The sequence below is a fragment of the Maylandia zebra genome, linkage group LG8 (genome assembly GCF_041146795.1).
Source record: "Maylandia zebra isolate NMK-2024a linkage group LG8, Mzebra_GT3a, whole genome shotgun sequence".
NCBI lineage: Eukaryota > Metazoa > Chordata > Actinopteri > Cichliformes > Cichlidae > Maylandia > Maylandia zebra.
This window is the reverse complement of record NC_135174.1, coordinates 24770405-24787029: the sequence shown is the minus strand read 5'-3', so window position 1 is coordinate 24787029 and position 16625 is coordinate 24770405. Positions and strand designations below refer to the sequence as shown.

At 36.0% G+C, this 16625-nt stretch overlaps 2 protein-coding genes across 5 annotated transcripts in view; both read right to left on the bottom strand.

Annotated features, from left to right (window-relative positions):
* Positions 1 to 600: 600 nt before the first annotated feature.
* cd79b (CD79b molecule, immunoglobulin-associated beta) lies at positions 601 to 8351 on the bottom strand. Its single transcript, XM_004556754.2, has 5 exons — positions 8187 to 8351; positions 4550 to 4843; positions 4296 to 4414; positions 2565 to 2618; positions 601 to 869 (listed from the first exon to the last, which is right to left on the bottom strand). The coding sequence occupies exons 1-5, from the start codon at positions 8236 to 8238 to the stop codon at positions 780 to 782; spliced, it is 609 nt and encodes a 202-aa protein (XP_004556811.1). The 5' UTR covers positions 8239 to 8351; the 3' UTR covers positions 601 to 779.
* Positions 8352 to 11831: 3480 nt separating this feature from the next.
* The window catches only part of scn4aa (sodium channel, voltage-gated, type IV, alpha, a), a 32168-nt gene continuing 27374 nt past the window's right edge, over positions 11832 to 16625 (bottom strand). For all 4 annotated transcript variants that reach the window (XM_023152576.3, XM_012920638.4, XM_012920639.3 and 1 more), the window contains one exon: positions 11832 to 16594. In XM_023152576.3, coding sequence (XP_023008344.2) covers positions 15303 to 16594 — 1292 coding nt within the window. In that variant the 3' untranslated portion in view covers positions 11832 to 15302. The remainder of the gene's footprint in view (positions 16595 to 16625) is intronic.

The following is a 16625-nucleotide window of genomic DNA, read 5'->3' as shown; positions in this document are numbered from 1 at the left end:
AGTATTTCTATTTACCATTGTCTTTTTAATCAAACATGTTGGTGATTTTAAAAAAAGAAAAATGTTTTCCTTAGTTATGGAAAAAAAATAAATTTCTTCAGCAAAGAAAGATGTATTTATTGTTTTTATTCATGTCAAACAAACCAAATACATATGTATACACTTAATCTTAACAAACAACTGAAAAATAAAAAAAACAAGTAGATGTTGTTTTTGTTCTTTGACACAAGTTAGTCTTTGTTTTTGCACCACCCTCAGGCTTCAAAATTTCATGTTAGCACAGTCAGTATGACATTATCCATCTACTTACTTAAGACTTATTTTGTTAGGAGTCATAAGGGGCGTGAATTCTGTCCCAGCTCACACTGATCAAGAGCAGGGGTACAACCCAGAGCCTGTGAGACTGATAGACTGGACATTTATAGGACCAACTGATACACAATACAGTTTAAATAAACATCACCAGAAGCACCAAAAAGATCCGCTGAAATATCAGCTTTTGGGTCTAAATTTCAGAAGGGCTTATTTACACTTTATGACAACAGATTAATTCAAAACAGTGTTACTAAACATCACATTAAAAAAAAGGGGGGGGGGGGGGGGGGGGGGCAAGCATGCTGCTGCACATCTACAAACAAACCATGTATTGTGTTGTGAGAAAAATGCACGTCTCCATTCTCAGTAAACTATTTAAGGACTTACTTTACAACTTGCAATTAAGAACATATAATCTGTCCTTATTCAGAGGCTTTAGCAGGTGAAAAGTACTTGTGTGAGTCTCACTCCCACGGGGCCTCAGCTCCCTCAGCCTGAGCATACACGGAGAGTTCCTCATACAGACCTCCACCACATGTCTCGATTGCCAAGCCCTAAAAGACGGAAATAAGTCAGTTTTACTAACTTAATTTGTTTTACTTATACATGTGTCTAGATTGATTAAAAAAATTCTGAAAATCCATTACATAGTTACTGTATATGTCTGGGCATACTGGCAGCTACAGTTTTTATTTGCATAGTTGGTGTTTCAGACATGACTCAGAGTTAAAAATGGGCTCCTGCTTAATGTCACTGCAGAATGACATTAACTGAAAAAGTAACAAAACATAACAATGTTTGCATGAACCTCAAACGCTACTGTTCTTCATTCATAATGCAAATTGGAGCTCAGCCCAACATCCTTACTTCATTTGAGTTCATGGATTTTACTTCGTTTGTATTTATTTTTGAATTTTACTTAATTATATTATTAATGTATCTGTAATTGCTGTCTGCATACTAAGAAGTGTAATTGGGTATTCTTTTATTTTTTATTAGTTTTACTTAATAATTTGTACCAATAGTTGTTCATATTTAACTTCAAATCCTTAGTTTGGCAGTGTTTAGGTTATTAGGTTTAGCCATTGCGACTGACAGTCCTATAGTGCAGTGTACATATTCAGGGTTGTTCAAATCTTAATAAAATATATTGTAACTAAGTGATGTATGAGTCACAGGACTGCAAGAAAAAGTGAGCTCACTGACTTTTAAAACAGGTGCAGTCTTACCTTCCTAGTAGTTCCTAAAAGGGTGACTCAAAGTGTTGATATTAGTAAAACTTAGAAATTCTGAATTACAGCCATGTTCATTTGGTTAATTTGTGGGTTTGACTGATTTACATGAGACGTGCATGCTCAAAATAAAAGTTATCATTTCTCCCACTTAACCCTGTAAAGCCTGAAATATGAAATAATGAAATAACCTTTTTTTAAATGGACCTTAAATATTATTTTGCATATATGAGCTTTAATTTGTATCACATATGCTGCATCCAGCATTTTATGTTATTTTCTTTCTCTTTTTTTGGCAATTTTTGTGTAAAATATATTTACTTTTTTTTAAAAGGATTTTCAGGGGAAAACTCACACTGATGATGAAAAAGTCTCAAGAAAAAACACAAAGACTCATGCATTGAGTACGATAATTGAAGTTGATCTTGCTATTGTTATTATTATTATTTATTAACTTACACTTATGTACACTATTCTGGAGCCTTAGTAAGATTATAATTTATGACTATGTTTTTGCTATGTTGCTTTAAATGACTCTTCACTATATGAAAAGTCAAGCAATCACAGTAAGACTACTATCTACACTTTTGGTATAATTGATTTACAAACAGTTCTGTTTGTTGTGCAAGAGAACAGCAGCAACAAGATCTATAAAAATCCTTCAAATGTGTTATTATTAATGCAATAAACAAATGAAATACAAATTCAGCCAGCTAGATGTACTTTATTTATTAACTCAAATATAGGATGTGTATTCATACATTCAACAATAAACCTGACGGTAAATTTGTGGTTAGGAGCGCAGTGGTGCACGGAGATTGCGATTCCTGTTTTTTCGCTGTCTATTGTGCGCCTGCATTTTTATGTAAAGTCACACAGCTGTGGTGTGTATTCACTGTGACATGTTTACACAAATGAGACCACACAGTGAAGCATCACTGTAATATTTTTTTTCTTAAAGAAAGCCAGTGTCTTTCTTTTTTTCACTTTTTATTGTAAAACAAAGAGCTGACAAACCTCATAGATGTGATCTGTTTCCGGCTCCTCGTATTCGCTGTCCCTTCGTTCCCACTGTTAAAAAAGGAAATGGGGGTGTGGGTGGGGAGAATGAATGCAGTTAAAGAGCGGGTACCATCTTATTTAGAGACACATCGCACATAACACACAATAAAATAAATTAAAATGATATTTAAAGTTTTGTTTTCTTTTTTTTCAAAATTTGTCTTTTTGCAGTAATGTGGAAGTAGGTGTTGTAAGCATCGGTCAACTCAAATAACTGTAGTGAAAATCACTAAAGCGAGTTTTGTTGTAGGTTATATTAAAAAAAAAATACAGTTGCAGTTGCTTTCCTGTGTTATAAAGACAAAAGCTAAATAAATGTTTGTAGAAAATGATTAACCTATTAAATGGCAACATAATTGTAGCTAACACTGTGATAACTCAAAAACTAGATTTAACTTCATATATAGAATTAAACCGAGTAAGAACTATTTTAATAAAATGTATGGATTTTCTTTTTTAACTATCGGTGGAAATCACTGTCAGTTATTAATATCAACACACCTTTGGTAATTTTTGGTATGTTAGAGAACCTCTTATCTAATACGTCTATTTGAAACCTGCTATTATCTCCACTTCCAGTTTCGTAGGTGCTGGTTACAACATAGAATGAATGAAGGCCTACGGAGCTTTAGCTCAAAAACAGTTATATCTTGGGGTGCACATGTTCCCTCTGGCAATACTGATCATCTTTTTTTAGATTTATTACAGGTTTTATTTAAAGTAAAATGGATTCATGTGTGTATTAAGGATGTCGAAACATTCTAAGACACTTTATGGCATTGACAACTTTGATTTCAGGCAATTCAGATTCTGAAAAAGTGTTGTATAGGTAAAACTGGCTTACTTTTCAGAAAAATTTAAGGACATAGGTATTGTTTTAATTTAATTTCAGACATATATGAAGCAGGTGTAAATAGTTATTTTAGCTGTGTAGCTCAATAGCTATCTCATGAGCACCTGGATGAAATGCAGCCATTTACAGTATAGTGGGAATGCCTAACCTAGATTGGCACTGATTGGTATCTGGCTGGCGCCTTAGTAATCGGGTACTTGTCATTTCAACATGTCAGAAATCTTAACAGCTAGCTTCTTTTTAAGTAAAAACTAAGCTAGCATCTTGACAAAAAGCCAGCTTCTGTTTTGCAACAGCAACATTTATATGTGCATTTTATTGAGCAAATCACAAGATGAGATAACAAAGCATGTTCTATAAATATGATACAATTTAGAAAATGATCAGGCAGCAGCTATGATATTTGAGCTACTGTTGATCGACTGTCTTCTTAATTAGATGATTTTCTGCCTTTCTTTTGCTTTACTTTGGACTGTTAGTATGTTTACAGAAAAGTCAATGTAAAGCTTTTGCCTTTGCCACTGGGATACAAAGCATTTTACTCAGTGCACCACGTTGCATACACATTAAGCAATGCGAAATGATCAGTTAGAAAGCCTTTCTGTTGTGAGTTTAATCATAGTAAATGCATATATTTTTCTCCACAGCCTTGTCATTTCATTTCCCTGCTTCTAAAGAAAAACCTCTAAGTTTTCCTGAAATAAACCATATTTTAAAAAAATTCTTGATCCAAAAAACCCTGCTTTTTGCTGAAGATTTGTTATGCAAGTTCTGCACAAAATCCTTTTTTGGAGCACACATTTGCCTCGAGTTTTGTTCATCATGTGCCTTACCAGTTTTTGTTTACGTAGCAACAGAGCAGCAATGAACACAGCTAAAAGAAAACCCTGGAACACAATAAGACCGTCCTTCAGATTGCTCCTGTAGAGTGCCTTTTCCATCACAACGGGTCCTGCACAGTGAAAAGATGTATGTCAGCTGCGCATTTTCATGAGTGAGTTGGTACATACTTAAAAAATAAAAAATATGGTAAAAGTTCACTGTATTTTTAAAGATCTGCTGATGACATGCTGTTCCAGCTACTTACTGAAAACTTTTACTTCGGTTCCGGGTCCCTGTGTTTCATTTATCTTGCAGTAGTACACGCCACTGTGCCTCATTTGTATGTTGTTGATGTAAAGATAGGCCATTTGGAAACGAATGTTGTCATCTATCAATGTCGATAGCGGTGTTTGCTCGTCTCCGATCTTGTTGGCCTTGAACCACTTCACAGTAGAATTATGTTGTCGTGAGGATGAACAGTAAATGGGCACATTGCTTTTAACTGCCACACCATAGAAGCGGGGTTTCTGTTTGATCTGCAGTATCTTGTTATCAGCAACTAAGCAGACAAAGAAAGGTTGAAAGAGACTGTGACACAGTTATACCAGCAATTATCACACATTTCAAATGGACAAAATATACATTAAAAGGATTTTGTCATTGTGGTTGAGGATAAATAATGTGTATGCCACTTATGAGATGCTTGCTTTACAGAGAACAGTGATGTACGTAACCTCCTGGGACCCCGTGTTCTCATACAGGGACATTGCATTAAGACTTTTCTTCACCATATATATTTCATTCTAATGAATCATGTTTCTTAGTTTTTTGTTTGTTTGTTTGTTTGTTTGTTTGTTTGTTTGTTTGTTTGTTTGTTTGTGGTTTTTTGTGCCTGTCCCGTTCGGCACTGTAGCAATCAGAATTATTGTCTGAAGGCCAAAAACCCAACAGATTTTTTTTTAATCAAGTAGATCATTATTGGCCCACTAGATTGATTGGTATTATTTTTTCATTTATTTTTAACTTTTAAGTTATTACAAACAGAACAGACATGACTGGGGGATAGGAAAGGGGAAGACAAAGACAAGAGTTCAAGAAAAGGAGAGGGGAAAGAAAAACAGGCAGAAGGACAGTGAGAAAAGACCTTAAAAAGTCCACTGGTTCACCTGCTGGAAGAAAAAAAAGAGAACAACACAGTAGGGAGACCACAGCAACAACCTTGGTAACTATAAATAACAGTAAATAATAAATGTTGAATGTTACCAAGCAGAACACAAGACCGTCAATGCACAGTATGCTTTGAGGCAGCAACAAAGGAAGATATAGAGTGTGTCTATGAGCACCCATGTGTACACCTGTGTGCAGACTTGTCTGCGTGAGCGCGCTTGTATGTAAAAGGTTTCTCCATTTAACTATCTGATAGAGGGTGTGGGGAGCCATAGCCTTGTCCCCCAGGGCATGAAGCAGACATGGAGGAGATCCAGGTCCCAAACATCTAGAGGCCCTCCAGAGCGCGATAGCCCAAGGAGGACCACCGGAGGGGCAGCAGTGCCATCCTCCTGGAAAGAGCTGAGGAGAGCCCCAGACTGAGGGTCACCCAGCAGCCACGGTGAAGAAGCTACAGGAGACTGCGGTGACATGCCCACAGGCCCTGTCGGCAGCCAGCCGCGGGACGAGCCCCAGGCCCAGAGGGCCGAGGTCCCCCCACCCCCCCAGAAGGAGCCCAACTGAGCCACAGGTGCCATGCCCCACCAAGATTGAGTCGGTGCATACCTGAGTGCAGCCCCGGACACCGAGAACCACCAATGCACTGACGTCTGCGGGCATCAGCCACCAGCAGGGTAACCCCTAACCCTAACCCACACCTGGGGGGGCTGAGATTTTGTACTTTTTCAAATAATGTTAACTTTCTTGTTTTATCCTGTGAAATAAACCCATTGTCCCAGGATGAGGACATGTTTTTCTGTGAAATCATAAGGGCTTCCTGTTGAAAGAGGAAGCTTAGTTTGTATCACGAAGGAGCTAGCTAGGAGAAGTTAAAAATGCGTACTAAACAAGAGCTCAGGTCTCAAGAGTATGGAAGCCCGTTTCCGCCACTAAAAAAAAAAAAAGGATCCATAACTCAAAATTTCGAGTTATTTTCTCAAAATTTCGAGTTATTTTCTCAAAATTTCGAGTTATTTTCTCGAAATTTCAAGTTAGTTTCTCAAAATTTCGAGTTATTTTCTCAAAATTTCGAGTTATTTTCTCGAAATTTCAAGTTAGTTTCTCGAAATTTCGACACAATAACTCGAAATTTCGATTTATTAACTCAAAATTTTGAGAAAAGCAACTCGAAATTTCAAGTTAGCGCTGCCAATCAGTAATCTACGTGAATGACGTCATTTCCATGTTACCCGAAAGCTGAAGCCCTAGGCTACAAATGCTACAGCTAAGCTACCGGTATTACATCCAGTCGTGAATGCACAGATTGCTGAGTGTTTTCAGCCTGGCTTCACAAATGATGAAATCCCTGTGTTATTAGCTGAATCACATGGTGTTACTATCAGCAAACGTACTCGCGAAAGCGCCAATTTGTTGGGATCCGTTTTTGAGTGCGCGTTCCTCTGCGCCATATGCTTCCGGGTAACAAGAAAGCGACCTCATTCACGTATATTTTTTATTGGCAGAGCTAACTCAAAATTTTGAGAAAAGTAACTCAAAAATGTGAGTTATATTTCTTGAAATTTCGAGTTATTAACTCGAAATTTCGAGAAAATAACTCGAAATTTCGAGTTATGGATACTAGCTGTTTTGTTTTTATTTAGTGGCGGAAACGGGCTTCCATACAAGAGGCTAATGCATGTGGAAACAAAAGATAAATGCCCTGTAACACTAATTATGAAAAATTACTACATAAAAAGAGACAAACTTCAAGATGATGATGGAACCAAATGGTACACATGGTGGAGAAAAGTGCCATTGTTGTAAGAGACATTATTCTTTGTCTCCATTATTCAGTTTATTCAGTCTAAAAAACATAATAAAAAGATGTTGCCAGATTTCCAGGTTTCATCTAACCTACAGTATAAATTACACAAACCACAAGCATCAAAAATAGGAAGATTTTATGAATGTTGCTACAAAAGCAATCATTGCAGATAAGCTAAAGTTTAATTGATAACCTATAGTAATCCACAAAGTTTAGAAAACAAAGTGAATAATGAATTTCCTTTTTGAAATGGTAATGCCAATGAAATGATAAATTGCACTATTTTCTCTAATACTATGGAGTAATGATAAATCAATTAATGTAAATAAAAGCCTTATCATCCACTGATATTGAAAATAATTCTTATTTATGGCCCAAGACATGTATACATGCATGTATGAGGATATCATATTTGTTTGTTTTTAATGTTTACAACACATAAATATCAGATGCTTTTTTCTTTTATTTGCTATTTCTATATTCATTCTTTAAATTAGATTACAAGTTATATGTAAAATAAAGCAATGGAAACTAGGAACTGAATAACTTGGAGGTGCAGGTGTGATATTTATTTACTATAAAATTATAAAGGACTTCAATTCATCAACATGACAATAATCTTATAGTCTTTGTTTCAGAAGAAAACTTCCTCTTTTCCCCAGATGGGCAGGAAGTAATGGTGCTGCAGAGTCAAAAATAACATGCAAAACACTAGTACGCAGTGTAGTTGTGGTTTAACAGTTATAAAAAATACAATTAAAAAGACTGCGTGAGGTGTTATAAATTACCAGTACTGTACTTTACTGAATTATTTTGGTGTACTGGCACTGTGAGTTAATATATGTAGCACTCAAACTGGTATTTTTCCTGTATTGGTTTCATTTTTCAGTCACAAAACCGTGTTGATTATATTCCAAAAGTTTCCATTTACCTGACAGACTGATTAAAACAAGCCCCCACCATCCAGCTAACATCCAGCGCATGATGTCCTCAAAAAGAAGAGAAATACGCTTCAGATGCTGACTCCACGGCTGTATCTGAGTTTCTCTGCAGGTCTAAAAGTGTTGTGAACGAAGATGAAGTATCCACATCAGTGGGTGTGCAGTCTGTCTTCTGTCACCATGCAGGCAGGCAAATAAGAGGAAGAGGGCTCTATCGTTGAACCAAAATAACAGCCCACACTTTTACTGTCGGTAACCCGTGTGATTAAATGTTCCATTTTTAGGGACAGATGAAACAGCATTATTAAGCTAAACATTAAGGTTATGATTAGTGATACTACAGCCAATATAATATCATAGTTTCAATATTGATGCCAAGATGATGGTTTTAGATAACTTAGATTTCTATAGAAAGCTTTTATGGTCAAGAAACCAAAGCAGATCGTTTTTAAACATGTAATTCCTTTTTAAAAAGACCATTTACAAGACACAGTATGCAAAAGAAGATACTATACTCTGCAAAAGTCGTTGAGACTTTTCAACCCTTTTTATTTGTTTGTTTGTTTTGTTTCCAATGAGTCAAATATGTCTTTAGCAGTGGTCTTTAGCAACAATTCTCCAGGCTTGGACTAAAGTTTCTACAGTTTTTAAACCACTCAACACTCAACTATGAATCATTCCAGCATAAAAATGGCACCTATTGAAATTGATGAACTAGTTCACAAGCAAATTGGCAAAGAACCAATTTTAAATGGTCTCTTCAGAACGAAAACCCCAATTTATAGAGAGCTTTTACCAGAAAGCTAGCATATTTTGGCATGGTGTGCAGTGTATCCTTAAAGAAATGAGGTAACTGGAAAAGTGAAGGACAGAAGAAGAAGTGGCGATATATAGCAATATATATCTGTGGTAAATTAGCAGTAACTGAAAGTTATGTATGAAAAATAACAGAAAAAAACCCTACCAATTACCTGAAACAGGGCCTGAGAGATAAACCTGGCCCTTAAGTTGATCCATATATACACAATTTGCCAAAGCTTCCTCAGAAATGCTCTGAAAATCAGTGGCAAGAGGTGACAAATCAAGTGACAAATCCAAATTTGTCCGAAAGGGAAATAATGGCTATTAAAGTAGCTATCATTGCCTTTTGGTAGTTATTTTGTATAATAAATTAGCACCAGAGAAATAAAAGTATATATGACCAGAGAAATTAGTGACACATTACAAAAGCATGGTAGCTATGATATGCTCATTTAGCCTTCATTACATTTATTTGAAATAGCTGCCATAAGATAGTAGTTCATAATTTTGTATAGCAGAAAAGTGTGAAGAAATGACTATCAGGTATCAGTAACTAACTACCTGTAATCATTTATATTTAACCGATTACAGGGAACTTTTATATGCTCATCATTCTAACCAGGCTTGTAGTATTATAGCATTCTCCTCATGTTTAATCTGTTTCTGCTGTCTGTCTTGCAAAAATCAGGTATTTTATAAGTAGTTTGTCTAATGTCTGAATTTTTAATTATGAATGAACGTTGACTCACATCTAACTTGCCAAATTTTGTGAGTTCAAGTGAAAATAGCAGGCTTTTTTAGACTTTAGTTAGCCTAAAGTCTAATTGTAAACCAAAGCCTCCTTTTGGGCATAAATACCCAGTGGTGTTAGACAGAAAACCGTCTGTGTGACTGTCATTTGTTACAGGATGGTTTGGTTAGTTGCACTAATACATGCAGTGGTGGTTCTTAAAACTAGATGGAGATTTTAAAAAACACAATGTTGTTGTTTTGGGGGGATTGAATTGCAAAGACACACAAACTTCTGCCAATAAAGGCCATGCCAGTCCCCTCTCTGTGCCTCGAGTCACACAAGCTCAACTAATGGGTAAGAGTTGGAGGATTGTTTACTCTTTTATAAGTTATGAACTTATGAAAAAGAACAAAAAAATAAAGGTACTGTTGAATTAAACTCAGCTCAAAACACCTGATCATCTCAGTCTTTGTTCATTTTAGTCCTTCTTACTACACACAAATTTGTCAACCCGACAAGCATCAGGAAGCTTTAACACAGGCGTGTTTTGGGAGTGTTTGGCTAAATGAGTGCTTGGCTAAATGATATTAAAATGATGTGCATAGCAATAAATGTTCTAAACTTCTGAATGCCACCCATGTTATAATGGTATAAAACTAAAACTAAGACTGAAACTAATAAAAAACTAAACTGAAACGACCAAATCAGCTCTGGAAACTAACTGAAACTAAAGTGAACTGAAAATAAAAAATGGAATATACAGTAAAATAAATAAACAAACTAAGAAAAATATAAACCTATAAATAATAAATATATTTGAGAATGAGAATTGTACGAACACAACATACAATGCCATTATGTGGCTCGGTACATCCCCCAAAGAGCTTTTAGCTTTGCTGTGGACTCTCAATCTTGTTATGCAACATAAAGCTGCAGTCAAGAGTGAAGTTTTCAGGTCAGTCAAGCTGATCTCATTTCCCTAATTTTTAAAGCTGATAAACTCCGCACAGCAGAGTCCTCGATTTTTGCGTACAGTGTGGATTTTCATCACCTATCACAGTCTGTAAGGAAGAGATAAAAAGCTTCTTTCAAGAAATATGTAATAACTAGAAATGCTGTACCTCTCCTAAAAGAAAAGAAATATTTCCAAAAAGATTTGCAATGTTTAGGATGTCGAACCTTTACATTTTTATAAGAAATGGTGGCTGCAATTGTTTGCAAAGCTGATTTATTTAATCAATCAAAAGTAAAATGCAAGCACAAAATCTACAAAATTAAATGTCATTTGGTGTTTGGCTCTTAATTGTGACAGATCTATTTACAGTTTTCTAATTATTTGATGTAAAAATTCTGGATTAATCCTACTTGTTAAAAAAATGTTGCCAACCTCAACCAATTTGGTTTACTAGACATTAGGGCCTGAAGAAAAAAACCAAAAAAAGAGTAGCATTGAAAACCAGGTGGCAAGAAAACAGTCACTAGAAACATGCATTTGCAGAGGTGATCTCTAGCTGGGTGATGCAGAATGAAATGACATAAAATGCAAATAAATCAAAAATCCCATCGTCCCACTCCATGACAGAAACAGGGTGCTTTTTAATCTACTGACACTCATGCTTGAAAAAGTCAGTGAATGCATATTTTTCAACATAGAACCTGCTATTAAGTTAAGGCCTCAATTAATCCCCTGTTAATAAAAATGGTTTGACTGTAAAAAAAAAACAAAAAAAACACACTGCACATGTTTAACAGTTGTAAGTTGTTTTTGAGGAGGTTAAAGTAGAGCTCTCGAAGTGTTGCTCCTTAGTGATGAGGCTTTTTTAATGTGCTTTTTCTTACTCATTAACCTACATTTCTTATAATTATGCAAAAAGATGGACACTCATAGACATAGAGATTAATGTAAAGCATAGTTCATTAAAAAGTCTGACTATAGTGGCTTTTTTAAAGAGTAAAAAGTCACTACATTATGTTCTCTTGGTTGTTTTCCATCTTCAGTTTTTAGTGTTGCTGTCAACCTCTCCACCAGCAGAGGGCTACAGTGCATCAATGCAATTTCACAGACAAGACAAAGTAGTAACTGACAAGTGATCGCACAGCCTACTTTTCTTTACAATAACTGTTTTATTCTAACAACATAGTTTTAAAATAACAAAATGATATAAATGTACATTTCAGAAGAAAAAAAGAAAAAAGTATGTACAAGCAACATTGTAGGTGATTGTAGGTTGTACCAGCAAAGCTCCCCATGTGTCTTTTCCTCCAGTAGAAATGTAAACAAAAAGAGGACACTGTCTTGTGAATATGACTGTCCCATGAGAGGACACTATAGCTGAGTGGTGCAGCGGTGTCTCAGTCTCACATAGGAGTTCGGATGGTCACGTTACAGTCTCCTGACAGGAAAAACTGCCATGCTGTAGCAGCAGGATATGACAAGAGAGACCCCTTGTGGAGGAAACATTCATAATTTATGTACCTTCTCCAAAGATGAAATTGGAACAGTGTCAAACTCAATGAAAATAGACATGTTATTGCTTATTGTTAAAAAAAACAAGCTAGAAAACTGTAAAAGTGCATATGTTATTCATGTATATACAGTACTGTGCAGAATGTAAAGGGGCATCTGATCAGATATCAACATCATTTTGTGAGTCGAGAACTGCATGAAGAGAAAAAATAAATCCACAAAACAGTCAAGGAAAGTCTTTAGGATGCTTGGGACAACCTACCTGTGCAAATTAAAATGAAATAATAATAATAATAATAATAATAATAATAATAATAATAATAATAATACTGCATGACGAAGTACCAAAGAGGAGTGGTACCGTTCTCGAAATAAATTATATTCACAAAGAGTGATTTTATTTGATTTCTTTCTGTGTTTACTGCACTTTAAATGAAGTTTATTGCTAAATTTAAAAAAAATATGTTTATATGAAATTACTTTTAAAACTGCCTGCAAGTTTTACACAGTACCATATATTTAAAGTAAGACATCATAATTTCTATTAAGACTTAGACAAAAGCAAGAGAATTAACATGTTTATATGACTAGATCCACTGCAGGTTTTCTTGTAAATTTGTAAAAAGATCTGATTAACTACATTTTGGAAAGTGGCACATGTTTTTTTTTTTTTATTCAACCATTCAATGTGTGTGCCTTGCATCTTGTGATCTAACCTGAGACGAAACTTCCTTTTAATGCACAGCGAGTAAGTATGTGCTTAGCAGTTCTCTAATACAGCCACATTAACATAAAAACATCACATTGTAAGTTTACAGACAGCGTTCAAACCTGAATGCTGAAAGGGAAATCCAGCTATGAAATGGCCAAACATGGCTGATTTAGGTTTTGAGAACATCTGATATCTGAAGGGACCAAAAAATATAAATATAAACATGCATACAGTATGTAAGTGGGAAATAACCTTTGAAATCATTCAGTGGAGTGCAGTGAACTGCTCTTATTTGACTTGGAGGGACATAAATAGTGCAATATAAACTGGGCCTGCCTGAATGAGCCTGTTAGGAACAGATGCTAACTATATTAGCCACACCATGTGGGTTTAGTTAACCCCATTGTTAACTAATAAGTAGTTTCACAGAAAGAGAGGGACAATGAGATCCAGAGACTCTATTTTATAGCAATTTATTTACCTGTGTACAAAACAGATTCCCCATAGAAAGTCATCTGGTACCTAATTAATAATAAAACACTAATATTAGTCTTTTATACTCTTTACCTTTTGATAACATGAATTATGATTTTTTTGTTTTATTTTGTATTTCCTTTGCTTCTTATATATTGAGATAATACTTGTTCCAGTATTATTAATTTGTCTTAGTTGAGTTTTAGTTTATGTTTCGTCTATGTCTCCTGATATGAGTCTTATCCTGTCCCCTGTGAAGTCTGTCATTTGTAATGTCTTTGTGTTCACGTTGTCAAGCTTGTCTTGTCTTGTCTACGTTCTGTTGTTTCCTGTTTTACTTTGAAGGGTCTGGTGTTCCATGTTCAGTGTGTTTAGTTGTACTTCCCCTGTTGCATTCAGATTCAATTGTGTCAGCTCATTATCCCCAGGTGTTTTCACTTCCCTCATTATCATTATCCTGTGTATTTAGGTCCTCTGTCGTTCTCTGTTCAGTGTCGGGTTATCTGTTTGTCTAGCATCATGGACTTCAAGTCACAGGATTATTTTCAAGCTTTGGTTTATGTTCATGTTTTTCATCATAGTTTTTGCAATCCATCTGTTCTGATTCACGTTCATGTGAATCAGCTATTGTTAGCTTATCTCAATTTAGGTTTTGCCTTTGTTTTTCTTTGTTTTTTTTGTTTGTTTGTTTGTTTGTTTTCTTCCCACTAGAAATTTACCATAAAACAGATTCTAGTCCACAATAATGTTTCAGCCTACAGTAAAGTCTAGCATATTTTTATTGGATAAAAAAGGTTAAAATAAATATTAGATCTTGTATTTCTGTTAAACTGAAAGAAATCATATCTTACTGTTTCATTATTTTTGAATTGTGCATTAAATCACAATTTTCCTTGACTAATTTTGTTAAGTTTTATGTTTCTATGAAGGAAACATTGAGGGGTGTACGACAAGGTATGTTCAGACTTAAACCAGAGATTTTAGTGTCACTAAAACCTCTTTTAACCCGGATAGGTTAGGTATAATTAGCTGTAAGTGTTGTGTTTTCAAAAGTTCTTTTAATGAAATATGATTCTGAGCTGAGAGAATATTATTTTAATACCAGCTGAGCCACAGACTATTATTAGCGTAATACCCCAGTCTAATTGCAACAGCGCAAACTCCAAGCTTCGCATTGCCACGAGAATTAGCACACGTTAATTTGATGATGCATGAAATGTATATGTACGATTTCATGTTTATTCCATCATTATCGTTCATCAATATCATGATGAAATATAGTTTGAAGTTTCAGACCTCCTATGTGTAACTGACGAGAATGGTAAAACACATATATTCATGTGGATTTACAACATTAGCAGTTTTCTGGTGTGTTCTTCTCATCATATTTTTTTTATTTTTGTTTGATTTTGCCTCCTTTTCCTCCCTACTGATGCAAGGCAATTTGTTTATTTTGTGTAGAAGAAAGCATCAAATTTCCCTGAGCCTGAAACAGAAAACTGGGGTTAACAGAGAAAGTTGGTTACCAACTTTCTCTGTTAACTTGTGAACCACCACCACCAACTGAACTCATTAAAACTGAACTGAACCTTAAAACTGAACCTGTAGGTTTTGTCAAGGCAGTTAACGCGCACTTTTGCACACAAAAACCCTGTTATTTTGAACCTGCTTGGCAGTACACACTTCAGTTTCACTTTCAATACCCAAGAAAATTAAATGTAGCATGAAAAAAAAGAGGAATAGATTCTTAAGTTTAGGGATAAAAACTGCATTCGAAACATCAGTTAGACTCTTCTGTATCTAGAGTTAAAAAGCATATCAGCAACACTTATACATTAACAAGAACAGTTTCCATCACTGTTAAAAAAAAAAAAAAAAAGAATAGAGGGAAGAGACAAATAATTATATTGTGCAGTTTACTATACAACTGACTCTGTCAGGTTTTCTTGTAGAGTCAAGAGGTGTTGGTTGGGGGCAGAATGCAATAAAACCTCATTAGTGACTTCTACAGGAACAACGACAATATTTTGCACGGGGGTTTCTGGACAGCACCGTGCCTCTCTGTAATGTGACATTGCCTCAGGATTAGAGGGCTGTTGTCTTGCCAAAGTTTCTAAAGCTGCTTGCTCCATTTCCTCAGCAAGCTCTGCATTACTCCCATAGAGAACCCCTAACCTTCGTGCAATCAACCCTTTTTTTTCTGGTGGATCGTCACCTTCTTTCTTTCTCCCCATCTTCTTAGATCGATGCATAAAAGCTGCATGGCATAAGCAGCGCCTCAGAAGATGGCTGCGGTAAGCCCTCTGAATAACCACAGCGGCCCTCTGCTCTTCTTTGTGGCGCACCGTTGTGATAACTGGTGCAAAGGTGTCTTTGCTATCCTTAAATTTTTCCTCAGTGCTATTCCGTATTGCTTCCATCTCCACTGTGTTTCCCAAGATCAACTGAGTGACAGCCATCAACACATCCAAGTAGTGGATCTTATCTCCAGCAACCAAGGGGAGATCCATTTCGATCAGCTGGAACAGGTTGGGTTTGGCAACCTTCAGTGGCTCCTGCAAGGTATCACAAAAATCTGAGAGCTGGCTATACTCAATAAACTGAGTTCCATCAACGTCAAATTTCTCCCATGTCTCATTGAACATCTCAAAGTCGTCCTCACTGAGTGGATCGCTGCTTTCCTCCTGAGCCACATTGAAGTTCTCTAAGATGATCGCAATATACATGTTGACCACCACCAAGAATGAGATGATGATGTAACTGCAGAAGAACACCATGCCCATGCCAGGGCTTCCACAGTTGCCCTTTACATTCGTGCCAGGATGCTCAAAGTCTGGATCACAGTCTGGAGGCTCCCGGTTCAGCATTGGAAGTAGAAGTCCATCCCAGCCTGCAGATGTTGTAATCTGGAACAAGCAGATAATGCTTCCTCCAAATGTTTCAAAATTAAATATATCATCAATCCCAGCCTCCTTTTTGACATAGGCAAAATTTGACATCCCAAATATAGAGAAGATGAACATATTGAGGAAGAGCAGGAGACCAATATTGAATAGAGCAGGTAGGGACATCATCAGGGCAAATAGAAGCGTCCGAATGCCCTTAGCTCCTTTAATAAGACGTAGAATCCTGCCTATCCTGGCCAGTCTGATCACCCTGAAAAGAGTTGGTGACACAAAGTACTTCTCAATTAGGTCTGAGAGCATTGTACCTGAAAGAAAACACACAGAAAAGCAACAATG